This window comes from Salmo salar, chromosome ssa06, assembly GCF_905237065.1.
Source record: "Salmo salar chromosome ssa06, Ssal_v3.1, whole genome shotgun sequence".
Taxonomy (NCBI): Eukaryota; Metazoa; Chordata; class Actinopteri; order Salmoniformes; family Salmonidae; genus Salmo; species Salmo salar.
Genome location: NC_059447.1, coordinates 73,842,880 through 73,862,357, shown reverse-complemented (window position 1 = coordinate 73,862,357; position 19,478 = coordinate 73,842,880). Strand labels below are relative to the sequence as shown.

Here is a 19,478-nt window from a genome sequence, read left to right as displayed (position 1 = left end):
ATGCAGTTTTAAAAATATATACTTCTGTGTATTGATTTTAAGAAAGGCATTGGTTAGTTAATGGTTAGGTACAGTCGTGCAACGATTGTGCTTTTTTCGCAAATGCGCTTTTGTTAAATCATCCCCCATTTGGCTTAGTCGGCTGTCTTTGTTAGGAAGAAATAGTCTTCACAGTTCGCAACGAACCAGGCGGCCCAAACGGCTGCATATACCCTGACTCTGCAAGAAAAGTGACACATTTTCCCTAGTTAAAAGAAATTCATGTTAGCAGGCAATATTAACTAAATATGCAATTTAAAAATATATACGCGTGTATTGATTTCAAGAAAGGCATTGATGCTTATGGTTGGAGCAACGTGTACCTAAGCGATTATATGCAACGCAGGACAGGCTAGATAAACTAGTAATATCATCAACCATGTGTAGTTAACTAGTGATTATGATTGATTGATTATTTTTTATAAGATAAGTTTAATGCTAGCTAGCAACTTACCTTGGCTTCTTACTGCATTCGCGTAACAGGCAGGCTCCTCGTGGAGTGCAATGTAAAGCAGGTGGTTAGAGCTTTGGACTAGTTAACTGTAAGGTTGCAAGATTGAATCCCTGAGCTGACAAGGTAAAAATCTGAAATCGGCCCTAATTAATCAGTCATTCCGATTAATCGGTCGACCTCTAATATAGACATAACCTGAAAGGCCACTCGGCAAGGAAGAAGCCACTGCTCCAAAACCGCCATAAAAAAAAGCCAGACTACGGTTTGCAACTGCACATGGAGACAAAGAGCATACTTTTTGGAGAAATGTCCTCTGGTCTGATGAAACAAAAATAGAACTGTTTGGCCATAATCACCATCATTATGTTTGAAGGAAAAAGGGGGAGGCTTTTAAGCCGAAGAACACCATCCCAACCGTGAAGCACGGGGGTGGCAGCATCATGTTGTGGGGGTGCTTTGCTGCAGGAGGGACTGCTGCACTTCACAAAATAGATGGCATCATGAGGAAGGAACATTATGTTGATATATTGAAGCAACATCTCAAGACATCAGTCAGGAAGTTAAAGCTTGGTCGCAAATGGGTCTTCCAAATGGACAATGACCCCAAGCATACTTCCAAAGTTGTGGCAAAATGGCTTAAGGACAACAAAGTCAAGGTATTGGAGTGGCCATCACAAAGCCTGACCTCAATCCTATAGAACATTTGTGGGCAGAACTGAAAAAGCGTGTGCGAGCAAGGAGGCCTACAAACCTGACTCAGTTACACCAGCTCTGTCAGGAGGAATGGGCCAAAATTCACCCAACTTATTGTGGGAAGCTTGTGGAAGGCTAACTGAAACGTTTGACCCAAGTTAAACAATTTAAAGGCAATGCTACCAAATACTAATTGAGTGTATGTACATTTCTGACCCACTGAGAATGTGATGAAAGAAATAAAAGCTTGAATAAATCATTCTCTCAAACTATTATTCTGACAAAATAAAGTGGTGATCCTAACTAACAGGGAATTTTTACTTGGATTAAATGTCAGGAATTGTGAAAAACGGAGTTTAAATGTATTTGACTAAGGTGTATGTAAACTTCTGACTTCAACTGTACACATCTACCTCAATTACTTCGCACCCCTACACATCTACTCATTACTGGTACCCCGTGTATACAGCCAAATTATCATTCCTCATTTTGTACTTATTCCTTTTTTCCTCTGCATTGTTGGGAAGTGCCCGTAAGTAAGCATTTCACTGTTCATCTAAACTTGCTGTTTACAAAGCATGTGACAAATAAAATGACTAATATTGTATCCTGAGGTCCCTGGCGATTCCCAGCCCTACTGAACCATACCCCAATGAGGAGGATAAAGAGATGCCATGTCCTTGGTACTTGTATGTCCTTTAGTCTGTAAGCCTCCCTTCCTTATTGATACAACACAATAGCCTGTCTGATGCCATAGACCACTGCTAGCAGCCTACAGGGAGACTAGTCTGACTATCACCCAGATGAGACGAGGAGAAATGTGCATCACACATCAATGACTGAACAGAACACAGTCCTTACGTACAATCTTTCACTCAGCATTCCATTCACACTTGCTCTCTCTCTCACTGTTCCTACCAGCCCATCTTCTGTCTGCTCTCCTGTGAATATTTATCTGTCAAAACTCTGTCACTGTTGTTGAGGTGAGACTGCACTGCAGCCATACAAGAAAAATGGGGCACCTATAAAGGACTGGAACCACTATCCTGGCTCCAGATCTGTTTGTCCTGGTTTTGTTGGCAAATGGCGATAATAAACTGAATTTAATTTAAAGACTAATTTCCTTCATTTAAAATAAATTGACAAAGATGCACTGTACTGTTAAGGTTAGCCCAAAAGCAGTTTCATCTTATTGTCCAATGGGAATCCATGCAGCCGTATCGTACTTAAAACATTCTCCATTCAGGCTCCATAAACTTGATTTAATGGCGAGAAGGTGGGAGAAAAAAACAGGGAAAATATGGATACTGGAGGTCGACCGATTAATCGGAATGGGCAAATAATTAGGGCCGATTTCAAGTTTTCATAAAAATCGGTAATCTGTATTTTTGGCCACCAATTTGCCGATTTTTTTTTATTACACCTTTATTTAACTAGGCAAGTCAGATTAAGAACACATTCTTATTTTCAATGACGGCCTAGGAACGGGGGATAACTGCCTTGTTCAGGGGGGGATTCGGGGATTCGTTTTTGCAACCTTCCGGTTACTAGTCCAACGCTCTAACCACCTGCCTTACATTGCACTCCACGAGAAGCCTGCATGGCAGGCTGACTACCTGTTACGCGAGGGAAGCAAGAAGCCAAGGTAAGTTGCTAGCTAGCATTAAACTTATCTTATAAAAAACGATCAATCTTAACATAATCAGTAGTTAACTACACATGGTTGATGATATTACTAGTTTATCTAACGTGTCCTGCGTTGCATATAATCGATGCGGTGCCTGTTAATTTCTCATCGAATCACAGCCTACTTCGACAAACGGGTGATGATTTAACAAGCGCATTTGCGAAAAAAGCACTGTCGTTGCACCAATGTACCTAACCATAAACATCAATGCCTTTCTTTAAAATCAATACACAAGTATATATTTTTAAACCTGCATATTTAGTTAATATCGCCTGCTAACATGAATTTGTGTCACTTCTCTTGCGTTCCGTGCAAGCAGTCAGGGTATATACAGCAGTTTGGGCCGCCTGGCTCATTGCAAACTGTGTGAAGTCCATTTATTCCTAACAAAGGCCGTAATTAATTTAACAGAATTGTACATAATTATGACATAACATTGAAGGTTGTGCAATGTAACAGGAATATTTAGACTTAGGGATGCCACCCGTTAGATAAAATACGGAACGGTTGCGTATTTCACTGAAATAATAAAACGCTTCGTTTTCTAAATGATAGTTTCCGGATTCGACCATATTAATGACCAAAGGCTCGTATTTGTGTGTTATTATGTTATAATTAAGTTTATGATTTGATATTTGATATAGCAGTCTGACTGAGCGATGGTAGGCAGCAGCAGGCTCGTAAGCATTCATTCAAACAGCACCTTCGTGCGTTTTGCCAGCAGCTCTTCGCAATTCTTCAAGCATTGCGCTGTTTATGACTTCAAGCCTATCAACCCCCGAGATTAGGCTGGTGTAACCCATGTGAAATGGCTAGGTAGTTAGCGGGTGCGCGCTAATAGCGTTTCAAACGTCACTCGCTCTGAGACTTGGGAGTGGTTGTTCCCCTTGCTCTACATGGGTAACGCTGCTTCGAGGGTGGCTGTTGTCGATGTGTTCCTGGTTCAAGCGACGAGAGGGACGGAAGCTATACTGTTACACTGGCAATACTAAAGTGCCTATAAGAACATCCAATAGTCAAAGGTATATGAAATACAAATGGTAGAGAGAGAAATAGTCCTATAATAACTACAACCTAAAACTTCTTACCTGGGAATATTGAAGACTCATGTTAAAAGGAACCACCAGCTTTCATATGTTGTCATGTTCTGAGCAAGGAACTTAAACGTTAGCTTTTTTACATGGCACATATTGCACTTTTACTTTCTTCTCCAACACTTTGTTTTTACATTATTTAAACCAAATTTTTCATTATTTATTTGAGGCTAAATTGATAGTATTTATGTATTATATTAAGTTAAAATAAGTGTTCATTCAGAATTGTTTGTTGTAATTGTCATTATTACAAACAAATACAACTTTTCAAACAAAAATAGGCCGATTAATCGGTATCGGCTTTTTTTGGTCTTACAATAATCGGCATCCGTATTGAAAAATCATAATCGGTCGACCTCAAATGCATACTTTAGGAAACACAACTTTCCATCACCATTCTAGTGGCTAAACGCTAGTCCCAATGTTGCGATGGTGTTCAGCCAATCAGGTTGCAGCAGTCTGTGTTTACACTTGGTCCTAACCTATACACAATGTCAGGAAGTAGCATTAGCCACAGAGCATGGAGGAAAATGCTGTTTCATTTTTAAAAAACGCACATATTTCCCCGTTTTCTCGCCATTACAGTTAAGGAGGAAATCGACGCCTTTGTAGCCTGGTTGGAGAATGTTTTATGTACGAAGCGTCCACATGGGATAGGACAGTATAGCCAATTGGACGGTAAAATGGAATGACTCAATATCGCCATCTGCCGGCCTGTAGACTATGTTCAGGTATAATCTCAAACCTCGTGCGTCAAACTGGAAAGTTTAAATTTACTCAACACCGAACAACCTGTTGCACAATTGAAGACATATTTCGATTATCATGACAGAGTAACTAATGTTAAGTTTCAAATGGTCAATAAATCAGTAAAACACTCAAGAGGGTAAGCAAATATTAATTTTGCAATGTGTAATTGTATCCACAACAGCTTGGCTACATTGACGTATACGTTAGTACATCATATTGTTTACATTTTGGATCGTTGTTGTTGTGACATAATTCTTCAAATCCGACATTAACACTTTAATCTATATCTTTGGCATACTCTTTTAACCTGCAATAAAACTAAACCCCCCCTTAATATTAAGTCAACAGTAGCCCGTATAGTTTTACTTCAAGTTTTTTACAAACAAAAAAGTTCAGTGAGTTCAACTTCAAGCTAGCTAGCTAAATAAAGGACGTTAGCGAGCTAACGTTAACTGTTGTGAATCACAAGGGTTCCTTTTGAGTTCCCTTCCCCCACAACAAGCTAACTAGCAATAGCCTGTCATTTCTTTATATATAGCGATAAACACGGTTAGCAATACAACATGCTTATCGATAACATTCAACACGTCAACAGCCCCGTGTCTCTTTGTTTTAAGCTGTCGAGTACACACCAAGACAGGCTAGCTAGCAGGCTAATGTCTTTCCTGCCAGTCAGTGGGCCAGTGCGGTAGACTGTAGCAGGGGCAACAAAGGGAACTCAACTTGGAGCTAGCAACGAGCTAACCTGCAAGCTATCAGTCAAACAATGGCGTTCGTGTTAATGGCAAGCTTTTTAATTAATGCATGCAAAGCCACATTTATTCGTAAAATAAATTGTTGGTGTCAAATATTGTACACTTAAAAAAAAAAAGAAAGAAGCAATGAGAACCGGCTTGAGGCCAAAGCTAGCAAGCATAGCTTGCCGGGCAGTGGAGAAAATAACCCGCTTACATGTTCTTCATGTTCTTCATTCCTGGCGGAAGATCGGGTCCTGGACGAGATGAAGAGAGTGCTCGGCTCATGCCGAGAGCTCTTTCTTGTGTTCACCATGATTTTTCAGTTTATTTGCACTTGTTTAGTCTGTCTATCCGTCTGTACACTGCCTCAGTGAGCACGGCATTGAAGCGCCATTTCTCTTTCGCTAGTTCTCCTGGCAAAATTCGCTCGCGGACCACTTCCGCTTTGCAATGCTAACTTGTCAGTCCAGGGACTAGACTTCAGAAATACCAAAGTTTTGTTATTTGATGAGGATATATAAAATGTTTAATTGAAAGAGTTGCATGTAGCTATATCACACACACACACATATATATATATATATATCTTTTTTAAGTTTGCCACTCTACTCTACTACAGCTGGCTAGCTATCTAATCTGACTGAAGTCAAGTAAGTCATTTCAGTTTTCCAAAAACGTTCGTATTTTACTGGTTTAAACCAATTACTTGTAGCTAATATAAGGGACATTTTCTTTGTAAAATGTAACGGTTATTTAATTGTCTCGTTTAATAATAATGAACTGATAATACTGAGTTTATTCGATTAAATGTGATATTTCACTTGATAAAATAATAAATGTCTCCTGCTGTCTGCAATTTACAGTCGAGCCACGTGCGCGCGTGCAGCTGTTGTTTTGGTTTGCAGCCAGAGCACAACTGGACGGAAATGATGAACATGCAAATAACTGATTCATTGTTCATTGTAGTAGCCTACCTGTAATTCATTTCTTAAGACTGTTTAGCCATGTTTATTTTGCACTGCCAATCAGTAGAATGTCCTACTATTTCATCAAGCATATTGCTAAAATGCTGAAAGTGTCTCTGACTCACTGTGCTTATAGGCCACACAACAACACCATATGCATCGTGTGTGTGTGAGAGAGAGAGAGGGTGAATACTACCGGTGTTGGCCATCTGAGCTGACCATCTGTTTTGTTCTTGTTGAACGTGTGATGGATGGGTCTAAAACGGAGAATATTCCGTCTATCATACTAAGCATTTCTTTAACTATGCACAAAATACCGTGAATCACAAACACCTCAATTATCCTACAGTATGGCATATAGTATTTTTAGTTTATAAAGTATTAAATAGTCTATTTCAGTCTGAAACTACTACCAAAACAAAGCACTACCCGCTGAGCTCAGTCAACACCACAGAGGCCAAACCAGATACCGCGTTCAAGTAGTAGTCGGAACCAGGAATCTCGGACATTTTCGACTTGCTAACTGGTTGAACGCGGCACGTGTATAACTACAACCAGTTAGCAAGCGAGTTTCCTAGGATCGACTATAACGTGAACGCTTCAAGTGAGCTGCTAGTGAAAACATTACGGCAGCCGGAGCGCATTGACGGCGCTGACGTCAAAGAAATTGCTCATCAGAAACTTGGCTGTAGCCTAGCAGCCCATGATTAAGACGAGAACACGAACTGGTAAAACAATTATATGTATAGCCTATTTCTGTGCAAACGCTAATATGTAATCACAACTCGATGAGCGATGCATTTTAGGCATATATTTTCAGGGAATCACAGTTGCAAAATACGTTGTCTGCTAGACGCGCCTTATGTAATTCTGTCGCATGTTGAAATGTGTGCGTGAATCCGTGAGATATTTGATAAAGGTGATATAAATATATATTGTGCAAACTAATATTTCGATCTATTAATCACAGGCAGGAACTACTATTTTGTAGCCTAGATAGTAGGCCTACATTCTCAATAGATCCGGGCTTTCAATGGTTTTATTCAAGCCTACAATTGCATAGCTAAGTCGATTGCACTGTCATGTCGTGATCTATCAAAACAAATTGTTAATAGTCTGATTTGGCACTTGAGCATGCGTATATGGTGCCTTTAAAATTATGGAATGATATTGATTATATACACTGCTCAAAGAAATAAAGGGAACACTTAAACAACACAATGTAACTCCAAGTCAATCACACTTCTGTGAAATCAAACTGTCCACTTAGGAAGCAACACTGATTAACAATAAATTTCACATGCTGTTGTGCAAATGGAATAGACAAAAGGTGGAAATTATAGGCAATTAGCAAGACACCCCCAATAAAGGAGTGGTTCTGCAGGTGGTAATCACAGACCACTTCTCAGTTCCTATGCTTCCTGGCTGATGTTTTGGTCACTTTTGAATACTGGCGGTGCTTTCACTCTAGTGGTAGCATGAGACGGAGTCTACAACCCACACAAGTGGCTCAGGTAGTGCAGCTCATCCAGGATGGCACATCAATGCGAGCTGTGGCAAGAAGGTTTGCTGTGTCTGTCAGCGTAGTGTCCAGAGCATGGAGGCGCTACCAGGAGACAGGCCAGTACATCAGGAGACGTGGAGGAGGCCGTAGGAGGGCAACAACCCAGCAGCAGGACCGCTACCTCCGCCTTTGTGCAAGGAGGAGCAGGAGAAGCACTGCCAGAGCCCTGCAAAATGGTATGAGGGCCCGACGTCCACAGGTGGGGGTTGTGCTTACAGCCCAACACCGTGCAGGACGTTTGGCATTTGCCAGAGAACACCAAGATTGGCAAATTCGCCACTGGCGCCCTGTGCTCTTCACAGATGAAAGCAGGTTCACACTGAGCACGTGACAGACGTGACAGAGTCTGGAGACGCCGTGGAGAACGTTCTGCTGCCTGCAACATCCTCCAGCATGACCGGTTTGGCGGTGGGTCAGTCATGGTGTGGGGTGGCATTTCTTTGGGGGGCCGCACAGCCCTCCATGTGCTCGCCTGAGGTAGCCTGACTGCCATTAGGTATCGAGATGAGATCCTCAGACCCCTTGTGAGACCATATGCTGGTGCGGTTGGCCCTGGGTTCCTCCTAATGCAAGACAATGCTAGACCTCATGTGGCTGGAGTGTGTCAGCAGTTCCTGCAAGAGGAAGGCATTGATGTTATGGACTGGCCTGCCCGTTCCCCAGACCTGAATCCAATTGAGCACATCTGGGACATCATGTCTCGCTCCATCCACCAACGCCACGTTGCACCACAGACTGTCCAGGAGTTGGCGGATGCTTTAGTGCAGGTCTGGGAGGAGATCCCTCAGGAGACCATCCGCCACCTCATCAGGAGCATTCCCAGGCGTTGTAGGGAGGTCATACAGGCACGTGGAGGCCACACACACTACTGAGCCTCATTTTGACTTGTTTTAAGGACATTACATCAAAGTTGGATCAGCCTGTAGTGTGGTTTACCACTAATTTTGAGTGTGACTCCAAATCCAGACCTCCATGGGTTGATAAATTGGATTTCCATTGATTATTTTTGTGTGATTTTGTTGTCAGCACATTCAACTATGTAAAGAAAAAAGTATTTAATAAGATTATTTCATTCATTCAGATCTAGGATGTGTTGTTTAAGTGTTCCCTTTATTTTTTTGAGCAGTATAGTTGTTCCAACTGCTGTCTTAAAAGCATCACAACAAGTAATATCCCATATTCTTCATGTCAGAGTTTTCTTCCCTGATGTGTTTTGTCAGATGGACAACAGCAGAACACATCATGAAAGACATTGACACGAGAGGGAGTGACAAAGATGATACCTGGTGAGTGATCTGAAAGAACTAACACCCAAGGACTTACACATTTGGAAGTCACTTTTATCAGTTACCTTCATAATTGTTCCAGGTGTGATGGGACAGAGAACGAGGAAGAGGAGGTTCCTATAAGAAGAAGTTTCTCTGTGGAGGATCTTCTGGATGAGGTGGAGAAAATCAGCAATGTTGCCTCTGGAGGCTCAAAGGTCAGGAAACAAACAGGAAGTCCTGCATCTAGAGTCTACAGTATCTCTCAACCCGATTATATTGTTATGATCACTACTCATACACATTCATCCTGTTGATGTCTGTGGTTGTCCTGTGGTGGTGGATGTTCAAGGTGAAGGTGGTGGTGAGACTGTGGAAGGATGGCTTCACCCTGAATGACGAGGAGTTCAGGAGCTACTCTGTACAGGAGAACCAGGATTTCCTGGAAGCCATCAAACGAGGGTATGGCAACTATTCTTTCTTTAATATACTAGGTTATTTGATCAAATATCCCGTTTATATATACTTTAGCTTTTTTCCTGATCTTCCCATCCTTTCCTTGCTGATTTATCTACCAGTTATGTTCTTATCTTCTCTCTGTAAAATGTATTGATTGATTGGTTGGTTGACTGGCCTGTCTGTCCGGTTCCAGTGAGCTGCCTGTGGAGTTGGAGAGCAGGGCAGAGGAGGAGGAACTGGAGGTGAATGTAGAGGATCTAACAGAGGAGGCGTATGTTCCCAGGAAGAAGACCTTTCACCCCTTCAGTGGGCCAGGGTACAGGCTGGGCAGGTGAGACATGCAATGAGACAGACAGACAGCCGGACAGACATACAGACATACGGACAGACAGGGAGAGAGAAGGCGGCTGGGAAGGTGAGACGGCTCAGTCAGAAGTTCTTGCAATTTCCTTGGTGGTTGTCATGCTATATTATAGCACTAGGTGTCACTCTAAAACATCTTCAAAGTTTTGTCATGTGACATTTTCAAAGAGTTGACTGTGTATGCGTGTGTGTCCAGTGTTGCTCCCAGAGTAGTGGTCCGGTCTCCATCGGTGCACGAGGAGGGGGAGTTCCTCCCGATCCCCATGATAACACTGGACCACGGCCTCCCTGTCACCTCTCTGCAAATCTGGTTGGCTGACGGCAGGAGGCTGGTGCAGAGGTTCAACTTATCACACAGGTGGATATAACACTGATACAACCCCTCATACTATCCACACAAAAACAATCTTTTGTCAAAATGCAAAATCATGATGATTTGGTCAGTGACACTTTGCTTCTTGAAAGTCCAATATCTTGAAAACTTGACTGCTGACATGTTTTGCATGTCAGCAGTCAAGTTTGTATCAACAGTGGACTTATGAACTATATTTTGGTATTTTTTTCTTTCGAGTGAATTTTCCCTTTAACAGTATATGAACTCACTGTATAGAAATGTGTCTGTCCTAGAGTGCCCTCCCTAAGCAGTTGATCCTTACATCCATGATTCTTATAAGCTCAGTACACTGAATAAGCCAGGTCTTTTAACTTACTGACTATGACATAATCGTTCATATTCATCCTCGCTTGATCTAGCGTGCCTTACTCTGCACATGGGCCATGTTATCCCCTACCACAGGGCATCTTGTTACAGTGAAGTCGGAAGTTTACATACACCTTAGCCAAATACATTTAAACTCAGTTTTTCACAATTCCTGACATTTAATCCTAGTAAAAAATCCCTGTCTTAGGTCAGTTAGGATCACCACTTTATTTTAAGAATGTGAAATGTCAGAATAAAAGTACAGAGAATGATTTATTTCAGGTTTAATTACTTTCATCACATTCCCAGTGGGTCAGAAGTTTACATACACTCAACTAGTATTTGGTAGGTATTGCCTTTAAATTGTTTAACTTGGGTCAAACGTTTCAGTTAGCCTTCCATAAGCTTCCCACAATAAGTTGGGTGAATTTTGGCCCATTCCTCCTAACAGAGCTGGTGTAACTGAGTCAGGTTTGTAGGCCTCCTTGCTCGCACACGCTTTATCAGTTCTGCCCACACATGTTCTATAGGATTGAGGTCAGGGCTTTGTGATGGCCACTCCAATACCTTGACTTTGTTGTCCTTAAGCTATTTTGCCACAACTTTGGAAGTATGCTTAGGGTCATTGTCCATTTGGAAGGCCCATTTGCGACCAAGCTTTAACTTCCTGACTGATGTCTTGAGATGTTGCTTCAATATATCCACATAATGTTCCTTCCTCATGAAGCCATCTATTTTGTGAAGTGCAGCAGTCCCTCCTGTAGCAAAGCACCTCCACAACATGATGCTGCCACTCCCGTGCTTCACGGTTGGGATGGTGTTCTTCGGCTTGCAAGCCTCCCCCTTTTTCCTCCAAACATAATGATGGTCATTATGGCCAAACAGTTCTATTTTTGTTTCATCAGAACAGAGGACATTTCTCCAAAAAGTACAATCTTTGTCCCCATGTGCAGTTGCAAACCGTAGTCTGGCTTTTTTATGGCAGTTTTGGAGCAGTGGTTTCTTCCTTGCTGAGCGGCCTTTCAGGTTATGTCGATATAGGACTCGTTTTACTGTGGATATAGATACTGTTTCCTCCAGCATCTTCACAAGGTCCTTTGCTGCTGTTCTGGGATTGAGTTGCACTTTTTGCACCAAAGTACGTTCATCTCAAGGAGACAGAACGCATCTCCTTCCTGAGCGGTATGACGGCTGCGTGGTCCCATGGTGTTTATACTTGCGTACTATTGTTAGTACAGATGAACGTGGTACCTTCAGGCGTTTGGAAATTGCTCCCAAGGATGAACCAGACTTGTGGAGGTCTGCAATTTTTTTTCTGAGGTCTTGGCTGATTTCTTTTGATTTTCCCATGATGTCAAGCAAAGAGGCACTGAGTTTGAAGGTAGGCCTTGAAATACAGTGCCTTGCGAAAGTATTCGGCCCCCTTGAACTTTTCGACCTTTTGCCACATTTCAGGCTTCAAACATAAAGATATAAAACTGTAATTTTTTGTGAAGAATCAACAACAAGTGGGACACAATCATGAAGTGGAACGAAATTTATTGGATATTTCAAACCTTTTTAACAAATAAAAAACTGAAAAATTGGGCGTGCTAAATTATTCAGCCCCCTTAAGTTAATACTTTGTAGCGCCACCTTTTGCTGCGATTACAGCTGTAAGTCGCTTGGGGTATGTCTCTATCAGTTTTGCACATCGAGAGACTGAAATTTTTGCCCATTCCTCCTTGCAAAACAGCTCAAGCTCAGTGAGGTTGGCTGGAGAGCGTTTGAACAGCAGTTTTCAGTTCTTTCCACAGATTCTCGATTGGATTCAGGTCTGGACTTTGACTTGGCCATTCTAACACCTGGATATGTTTATTTGTGAACCATTCCATTGTAGATTTTGCTTTATGTTTTGGATCATTGTCTTGTTGGAAGACAAATCTCCGTCCCAGTCTCAGGTCTTTTGCAGACTCCATCAGGTTTTCTTCCAGAATGGTCCTGTATTTGGCTCCATCCATCTTCCCATCAATTTTAACCATCTTCCCTGCCCCTGCTGAAGAAAAGCAGGCCCAAACCATGATGCTGCCACCACCATGTTTGACAGTGGGGATGGTATGTTCAGGGTGATGAGCTGTGTTGCTTTTACGCCAAACATAACGTTTTGCATTGTTGCCAAAAAGTTAGATTTTGGTTTCATCTGACCAGAGCACCTTCTTCCACATGTTTGGTGTGTCTCCCAGGTGGCTAGTGGCAAACTTTAAAGGACACTTTTTATGGATATCTTTAAGAAATGGCTTTCTTCTTGCCACTCTTCCATAAAGGCCAGATTTGTGCAGTATACGACTGATTGTTGTCCTATGGACAGAGTCTCCCACCTCAGCTGTAGATCTCTGCAGTTCATCCAGAGTGATCATGGGCCTCTTGGCTGCATCTCTGATCAGTCTTCTCCTTGTATGAGCTGAAAGTTTAGAGGGACGGCTGGGTCTTCGTAGATTTGCAGTGGTCTGATACTCCTTCCATTTCAATATTATCGCTTGCACAGTGCTCCTTGGGATGTTTAAAGCTTGGGAAATCTTTTTGTATCCAAATCCGGCTTTAAACTTCTCCACAACAGTATCTCGGACCTGCCTGGTGTGTTCCTTGTTCTTCATGATGCTCTCTGCGCTTTAAACGGACCTCTGAGACTATCACAGAGCAGGTGCATTTATAAGGAGACTTGATTACACACAGGTGGATTCTATTTATCATCATTAGTCATTTAGGTCAACATTAGATCATTCAGAGATCCTCACTGAACTTCTGGAGAGAGTTTGCTGCACTGAAATTAAAGGGGCTGAATAATTTTGCACGGCCAATTTCTACGTTTTTTATTTGTTAAAGAAGTTTGAAATATCCAATAAATTTCGTTCCACTTCATGATTGTGTCCCACTTGTTGTTGATTCTTCACAAAAAATTACAGTTTTATATCTTTATGTTTGAAGCCTGAAATGTGGCAAAAGGTCAAAGTTCAACGGGGCCGAATACATTCGCAAGGCACTGTACATCCACAGGTACACTTTCAATTCACTCAAATGATGTCAATTAGCCTATCAGAAGCATCTAAAGCCATGACTTCATTTTCTGGATTTTTTCAAGCTGTTTAAAGACAGTCAATTTAGTGTATGTAAACGTCTGACCCACTGGAATTATAAGTGAAATAATCTGTCTGTAAACAATTGTTGGAAAAATTACTTGTGTCATGCACAAAATAGATGTCCTAACCGACTTGCCAAACTATGGTTTGTTAACAAGAAATTTGGGGAGTGGTTGAAAAACGAGTTTTAATGACTCGAAACCTAAGTGTATGTAAACCTCCGACTTCAATTGTATATCATATAATTAGAATTCCCAGAACAGGCACTCCAATTTAAGTCAAAGTTCCATATTGGTTGTGACGGGAAGATGTACCGGTATGTCCATTCTTTACATTCTATTTCTATCTGTGTTCTGTCTCCTGCTGCATGGGGCCTGCTGACTGCAGAAAACCTGATGTGACAGTGTAGATCGATACGATCCCTAGAAAGGGTTTGTGTAACTGAGATGCAGGATTTATTATGTAACAGTTAGCTGAGCGAGACAGGGAGAGAAGTATGGGCTCTCTATGGGGCTTCATATCGATATGAGATCATGTTTACTATATACAGTACATTCAGAAATTATTCAGACCCTTTGGCTTTTTCCACATTTTGTTAGCTTACTGCCTCATTCTAAAATGGATTTAATAGTTTTTTTCCCCTCATCAATTTACACACAATACCCCATAATGTCAAAGCAAAAACAGATTTTTAGAATATTTAGCAATTTTTATTTTTTTATTTTTTTACTACTGAAATATACATTTACATAAGTATTCAGACCCAGTACTTATTCAGACCCAGTACTACTCAGTACTTTGTTGAAGCACCTTTGGCAGCAATTACAGCCTCGAGTCTTCTTGGCTATGACGCTACAAGCTTGGCACACCTGTATTTGAGGAGTTTCTCCCATTCTACTTACAGATTCTCTCAAGCTCTGTCAGGTTGGATGGGGGAACGTTGCTGCACAGCTATTTTCAGGTCTCTTCACCGATGTTCGATTGGGTTCAAGTCCGGGCTCTGGCTGGGCCACTCAAGGACATTCAGAGACTTGTCCCGAAGCCACTCCTGTGTTGTTTTGGCTGTGTGCTTAGGATCGTTGTCCTGTTAGACTGGGGTGAAGGTTCACCTTCCAAGGTCCTGAGTGCTCTGGAGCAGGTTTTCAACAAGGATCTCTCTGTACATTGCTCTGTTCATCTTTCCCTCAATCCTGACTAGTCTCCCAGTCCCTGCCGCTGAAAAACATCCCCACAGCATGATGATGCTGCCACTACCATGCTTCACCGTAAGGGTGGTGCCAGGTTTCTTCCAGACTTGACACTTGGCATTCAGGCCAAAAAGTCCAACCTTGGTTTCATCAGACCAGAGAATCTTGTTTCTCATGGTCTGAGAGTCTTTAGGTGACTTTTGGCAAACTCCAAGTGGGATGTCATGTGCCTTTTACTGAGGAGTGGCTTCTGTTTAGCCACACTACCATAAAGGCCTGATTGGTGGAGTGCTGCAGAGAAGGTTGTCCTTTTGGAAGGTTCTCCCATCTCTACAGAGGAGCTCTGTCACAGTGACCATTGGGTTCTTGGTGTCACCACCCTGACCAAGGCCCTTCTCCCCCGATTGCTCAGTTTGGCTGGGCGGACAGCTCTAGAAAGTGTCTTGACGGTTCCAAACTTCTTCCATTTAAGAATGATGGAGGCCACTGTGTTCTTGGGGACCTTCAATGCTGCAGAACATTTTTTGTTACCCTTCCCCATATCTGTGCCTCGTCACAATTCTGTCTTGGAGCTCTATGGACAATTCCTTCGACCTCATGGCTTGGTTTTTGCTCTGACATGCACTGTCAACTGTGGGACCTTATATATCATGTCCAATCAGTTGAATTTACCACAGGTGGACTGGAATCAAGTTGTATAAACATCTCAAGGATGATCAATGGAAACAGGATGCACCTGAGCTCAGTTTAGAGTTTCATATCAAAGGGTCTGAATACTTATGTAAATAATGTATTTCTGTTTTTGCTTTGTCATTATGGGGTATTGTGTGTAGATTGATGGGGGAAAAATATTTTAATCCATTTTAGAATAAGGCTGTAATGTAACAAAATGTGGAAAAAGTAAAGGGTTTGAATAGTTTCTGAATGCACTGTATGTTGTTGAAGTACAATAGATGTCCGTAATCACCCCCCAGACACACCTGCCTAATTTGATGGGTCATGTAATCATTCTCTTGCGAAGTGGAGTCTTTTGTTTGAACATGTAACTAGCTAGCTAAACAGTGAACCATAATCCTAACCCATAGCTACAGTACAAACGGATTGTCATAGCTAGCCTCCATGCAGGAAATTCTGAAGTGTGAATCTGCCGGTAGCTAAAGCTAACCAACTAGGTTCAATGTTAGCTACCTAGCTAACATTGGGCTATAACTAGTAATGCAGATGGATTTCTGAGATACAAATAATATTATTAGACAGATCATACATTTAACGTTAGCTAGCGAGCCAGCGAGCTAACGTTTGGTAGTTAGTGAACAGTACGCTTAAACTTGCAATGAAAATGGCTTTCTGACACAATTTTAAAAAACGTATCTTATTTGAAAATGTAGCTAGACTCATACCCCTATACATTGATGAACTCTTCACAACAGCGAGTCTTTTCCATTTGGTTTGTCGCTAGCTTCAGCTTGTTTGGCCCGTTGTTGTGTCAAGTCACACTGACCATGTGCAGAAAGTAGTCCATTACAACTTTTTCCCAGTGATCTTTGTTGATTGCACCGGCCCATTTCTGGGCAGCAATGTTGTTGGGAGCAGTAGCAACACTTAAAAAAAAAATCCACGGTAGCAAGGATTATCTACACATACTGTATTTACACTACCGTTCAAAAGTTTGGGGTCACTTAGAAATTTCCTTGTTTTTGAAAGATAAGCCCCAAAAAATTGTCCATTAAAATAACGTCAAATTGATCAGAAATACAGTGTAGACATTGTCAATGTTGTAAATGACTGTTTTAGCTGGAAACAGCATGCTAATTTTGTGTGTATGTTTGTGTGCCTGCATGAGTCCCTCTATGCGTCTGTATGTGTGAGCTCATCTCTGTGTTGTCCTCCGCAGGATTAGTGACGTTCACGACTATGTCCAGCGCTGTCAGAGGAACGGCTCACCTTTCATCTTGACCACCTCACTTCCTTTCCGCGAGCTCCGGGAGGAGGAGCTAAGTCTGGAGCAGGCGGACCTAGCTAATGCTGTTATCGTCCAGAGGCCCCTCAACACAGAGGCCCCCTTCGGACACTCCTGAGTCCTGACCAATCAGAACATTCACAGAGACCCTGAAATCCCACCCACTGGTCACACACCCTTTTCCCAACAGAAACATCCCTCTTAGTTCACTCCTGAAGTGAAGGCAATACTCATATACAGTAGTCCCTCTGGTCTGTCCAGGGTGGAGATGTTGCTCCCAGTCCCCAGTCACAGCCCCCTTACATTCATCCAAGCCTCCTCTACTCCCCTCTTCCCTCTGTAACTGCTGACATCTCACATCACTCCTTGAGCATCAACAGGGCTCCAACTGCCTCCACTACCGCTCTAGCAATGTGATGAAAACCCAACACAGCCAATTCAGACGTATCTTCCTATGTGTCTGTCAATCAGTCCTGTAAAATGTTCCCCAAGCTCAACACGTCTTCCTATTCTGTAACTATTACCAAGGATATGGAATACACTGTGAATGTTGCGCACTATTTTAAAGTGCATTAATGTTAATGTGGAGTGTGTGATTGGTGGTTATTAAGCGGCTGATAGTCTAGCGTGCGTCAAAACATTCTGCATCATTCTGTTTTTATGGAAAAGGTGCAATCACATTTAACATTTGACTGCAGTGGGCTAAATCAGGGTCACACAGTGTGTTTCTTGGTAGTCTTAAACAAATCTACTTTGAAACAAAAGTATACACCTCACACATGGAAACTGATTCCATGTCTTTAAATGTACAGTACACTATGCACCACACCTGCTTACTTCCTGATCAATAATAAACTACTTCAACTATCCAATCATTTTCTTGCTGCTTTAGACTTTTTCTCAACTGATAATGGAAAGTTTAGCTGTACAATTCTTTAGGAAGGGATTCCTTGAATACTAACCATTTTACATAAAAGATATACATACAATATATTTGGTGTGGTGAAATAGTTTTAATTGACATTTTAGTCATTTAGAAGATGCTCTTATCCAGAGCCACTTACATTGGTGCATTCTATAATGAGACTCCATTTTCACTTGACATGCCTTTTGGTTTTCCAGTTTTCCACTTGAGTGAGGCCAGTGTTCAGCTGTGTGTGTGTGTGTCCTGTTCTCTCCCCGGGCCCTGCCTGGTCACGGCAAGATGAATACCATTATGCATCTTCAATATTTGAAGCCACAAGGACCACACGAGACATGAGAGAGAAGAGGACTCAAGGAGAGTAATGTGAGAGCCCCGGGGGTGGTCAATATAAGAGGGGGGGCAGAGTAGACACAGCTGGAAATACCTTGGACATTGAATCTAATATCAATATTTTGATCATCATTAGGCCTAAAACCAGACATAGGCCTAGGTATTTTCTTTGTCTTAGCGTGTGCTCTTCAGGCCTGGCGGCCTGCCAGCATGGTCCTGGAGTAAAAGAGAACGCATTTCCTCTCCGCAACATATTTAATAACACTAAGCACGCCTGGAATTACATCCCATATTTTTCTTTCCAAAAGGGGCTTTTTACCTAAGCCACTATATACCTTTCATTTGCGCATTCCTCTTCACGCATTATTTAGCATTATTTGAAACGTATGGAGTAATGCGGCTCCTATGAGCGATTTCCTTATTGTGATATCTTTCAGAGGAGAATGTTTGGAATGTGTGAAGAATTCTGGAGGGTTTGGCTGGGTTCTCTGCTTCAGGTTTCTGGGCCCTGGCAGCTGGCAGGGTCTCTGAGAGAACAAACACTTGAGGGAGATTAACCTCTAACAATGTAAAAAGCATGGGATAGTCCTACTGGTATATGTTTATTATAGGCCTGTGTGTTCAGACTGCTGAACACTTGAACTGGACTGACCAGTTACGCACACACCCAGACAGACATTCACACATCCACACACACAATCATCGTAGGTGATAATGAATCGTGCCCAGACGTAAACCTATAAGCTGTATAAACTTGTGTGTGCGCGCGCAATCATATTATTGTGCCTATAAGGTATGATGGTGACTTAGTTAATGAGTTATTTGAAACTCGCAGCATGAGAGCTCCACAGCACTCTGTCTCTCTCTCTCCCGCGGCACTGGTCCCCTCTAGTCACGCACTGATACTCAGCGCCTGTCCCTGTCCCAGTTAATCACATAATGCACTTTAGGGCTACGTCACAGCCAGGTATCTATCATCCCATCAAACCGGGAAGCATATTACGCATTCCTATGCTATCACCACTACAACAACACAGTGCTTCTGGCCCACATGGGAAACCGATCCAGCCAACTGTCACTCGGGTTTGGTGTCATTATGGTTTGGTCAGGTGCCAGCATCACATAGCACGGATGCAAAGAGGAAGAAGATATTTTAATATGACAGATTTTCACTGTGGGAAAATCACACT

At 42.1% G+C, this 19,478-nt stretch overlaps 2 protein-coding genes across 4 annotated transcripts in view; one reads left to right on the top strand and one right to left on the bottom strand.

Moving 5' to 3' along the window:
* atad2b (ATPase family AAA domain containing 2B) overlaps positions 1-5,945 on the bottom strand; it is a 135,688-nt gene extending 129,743 nt beyond the window's left edge. The window contains exon 1 of one of the 2 annotated variants that reach the window (XM_014205715.2): positions 5,669-5,945. In XM_014205715.2, coding sequence (XP_014061190.1) covers positions 5,669-5,767 — 99 coding nt within the window. In that variant the 5' untranslated portion in view covers positions 5,768-5,945. The remainder of the gene's footprint in view (positions 1-5,668) is intronic. The other variant, XM_014205714.2, reaches the window with a different exon arrangement.
* A 1,057-nt stretch (positions 5,946-7,002) lies between these two features.
* Positions 7,003-17,908, top strand: ubxn2a (UBX domain protein 2A). 2 transcript variants are annotated; one of them, XM_014205723.2, is made up of 7 exons: positions 7,003-7,147; positions 9,204-9,269; positions 9,352-9,466; positions 9,601-9,710; positions 9,901-10,038; positions 10,267-10,428; positions 16,968-17,908. In XM_014205723.2, exons 2-7 carry the CDS (start codon positions 9,226-9,228, stop codon positions 17,149-17,151), a joined length of 753 nt encoding a protein of 250 aa, XP_014061198.1. In that variant the 5' UTR covers positions 7,003-7,147; positions 9,204-9,225; the 3' UTR covers positions 17,152-17,908. The 2 variants fall into 2 exon arrangements, with proteins under 2 accessions (XP_014061198.1, XP_014061197.1); XM_014205722.2 differs by having other exon boundaries at positions 7,020-7,147; positions 9,176-9,269.
* Positions 17,909-19,478: the final 1,570 nt, after the last annotated feature.

What these genes read in the sequence shown, in the direction of transcription:
- ubxn2a (XM_014205722.2), top strand. Translation starts at nt 7,123, where the DNA reads ATGATTAAGACGAGAACACGAACTG. An exon ending in AGTGACAAAGATGATACCTG is followed by an intron (nt 9,270 to 9,351) that starts GTGAGTGATCTG and finishes TAATTGTTCCAG; the next exon opens with GTGTGATGGGACAGAGAACG. An exon ending in CTGGAAGCCATCAAACGAGG is followed by an intron (nt 9,711 to 9,900) that starts GTATGGCAACTA and finishes GTCCGGTTCCAG; the next exon opens with TGAGCTGCCTGTGGAGTTGG.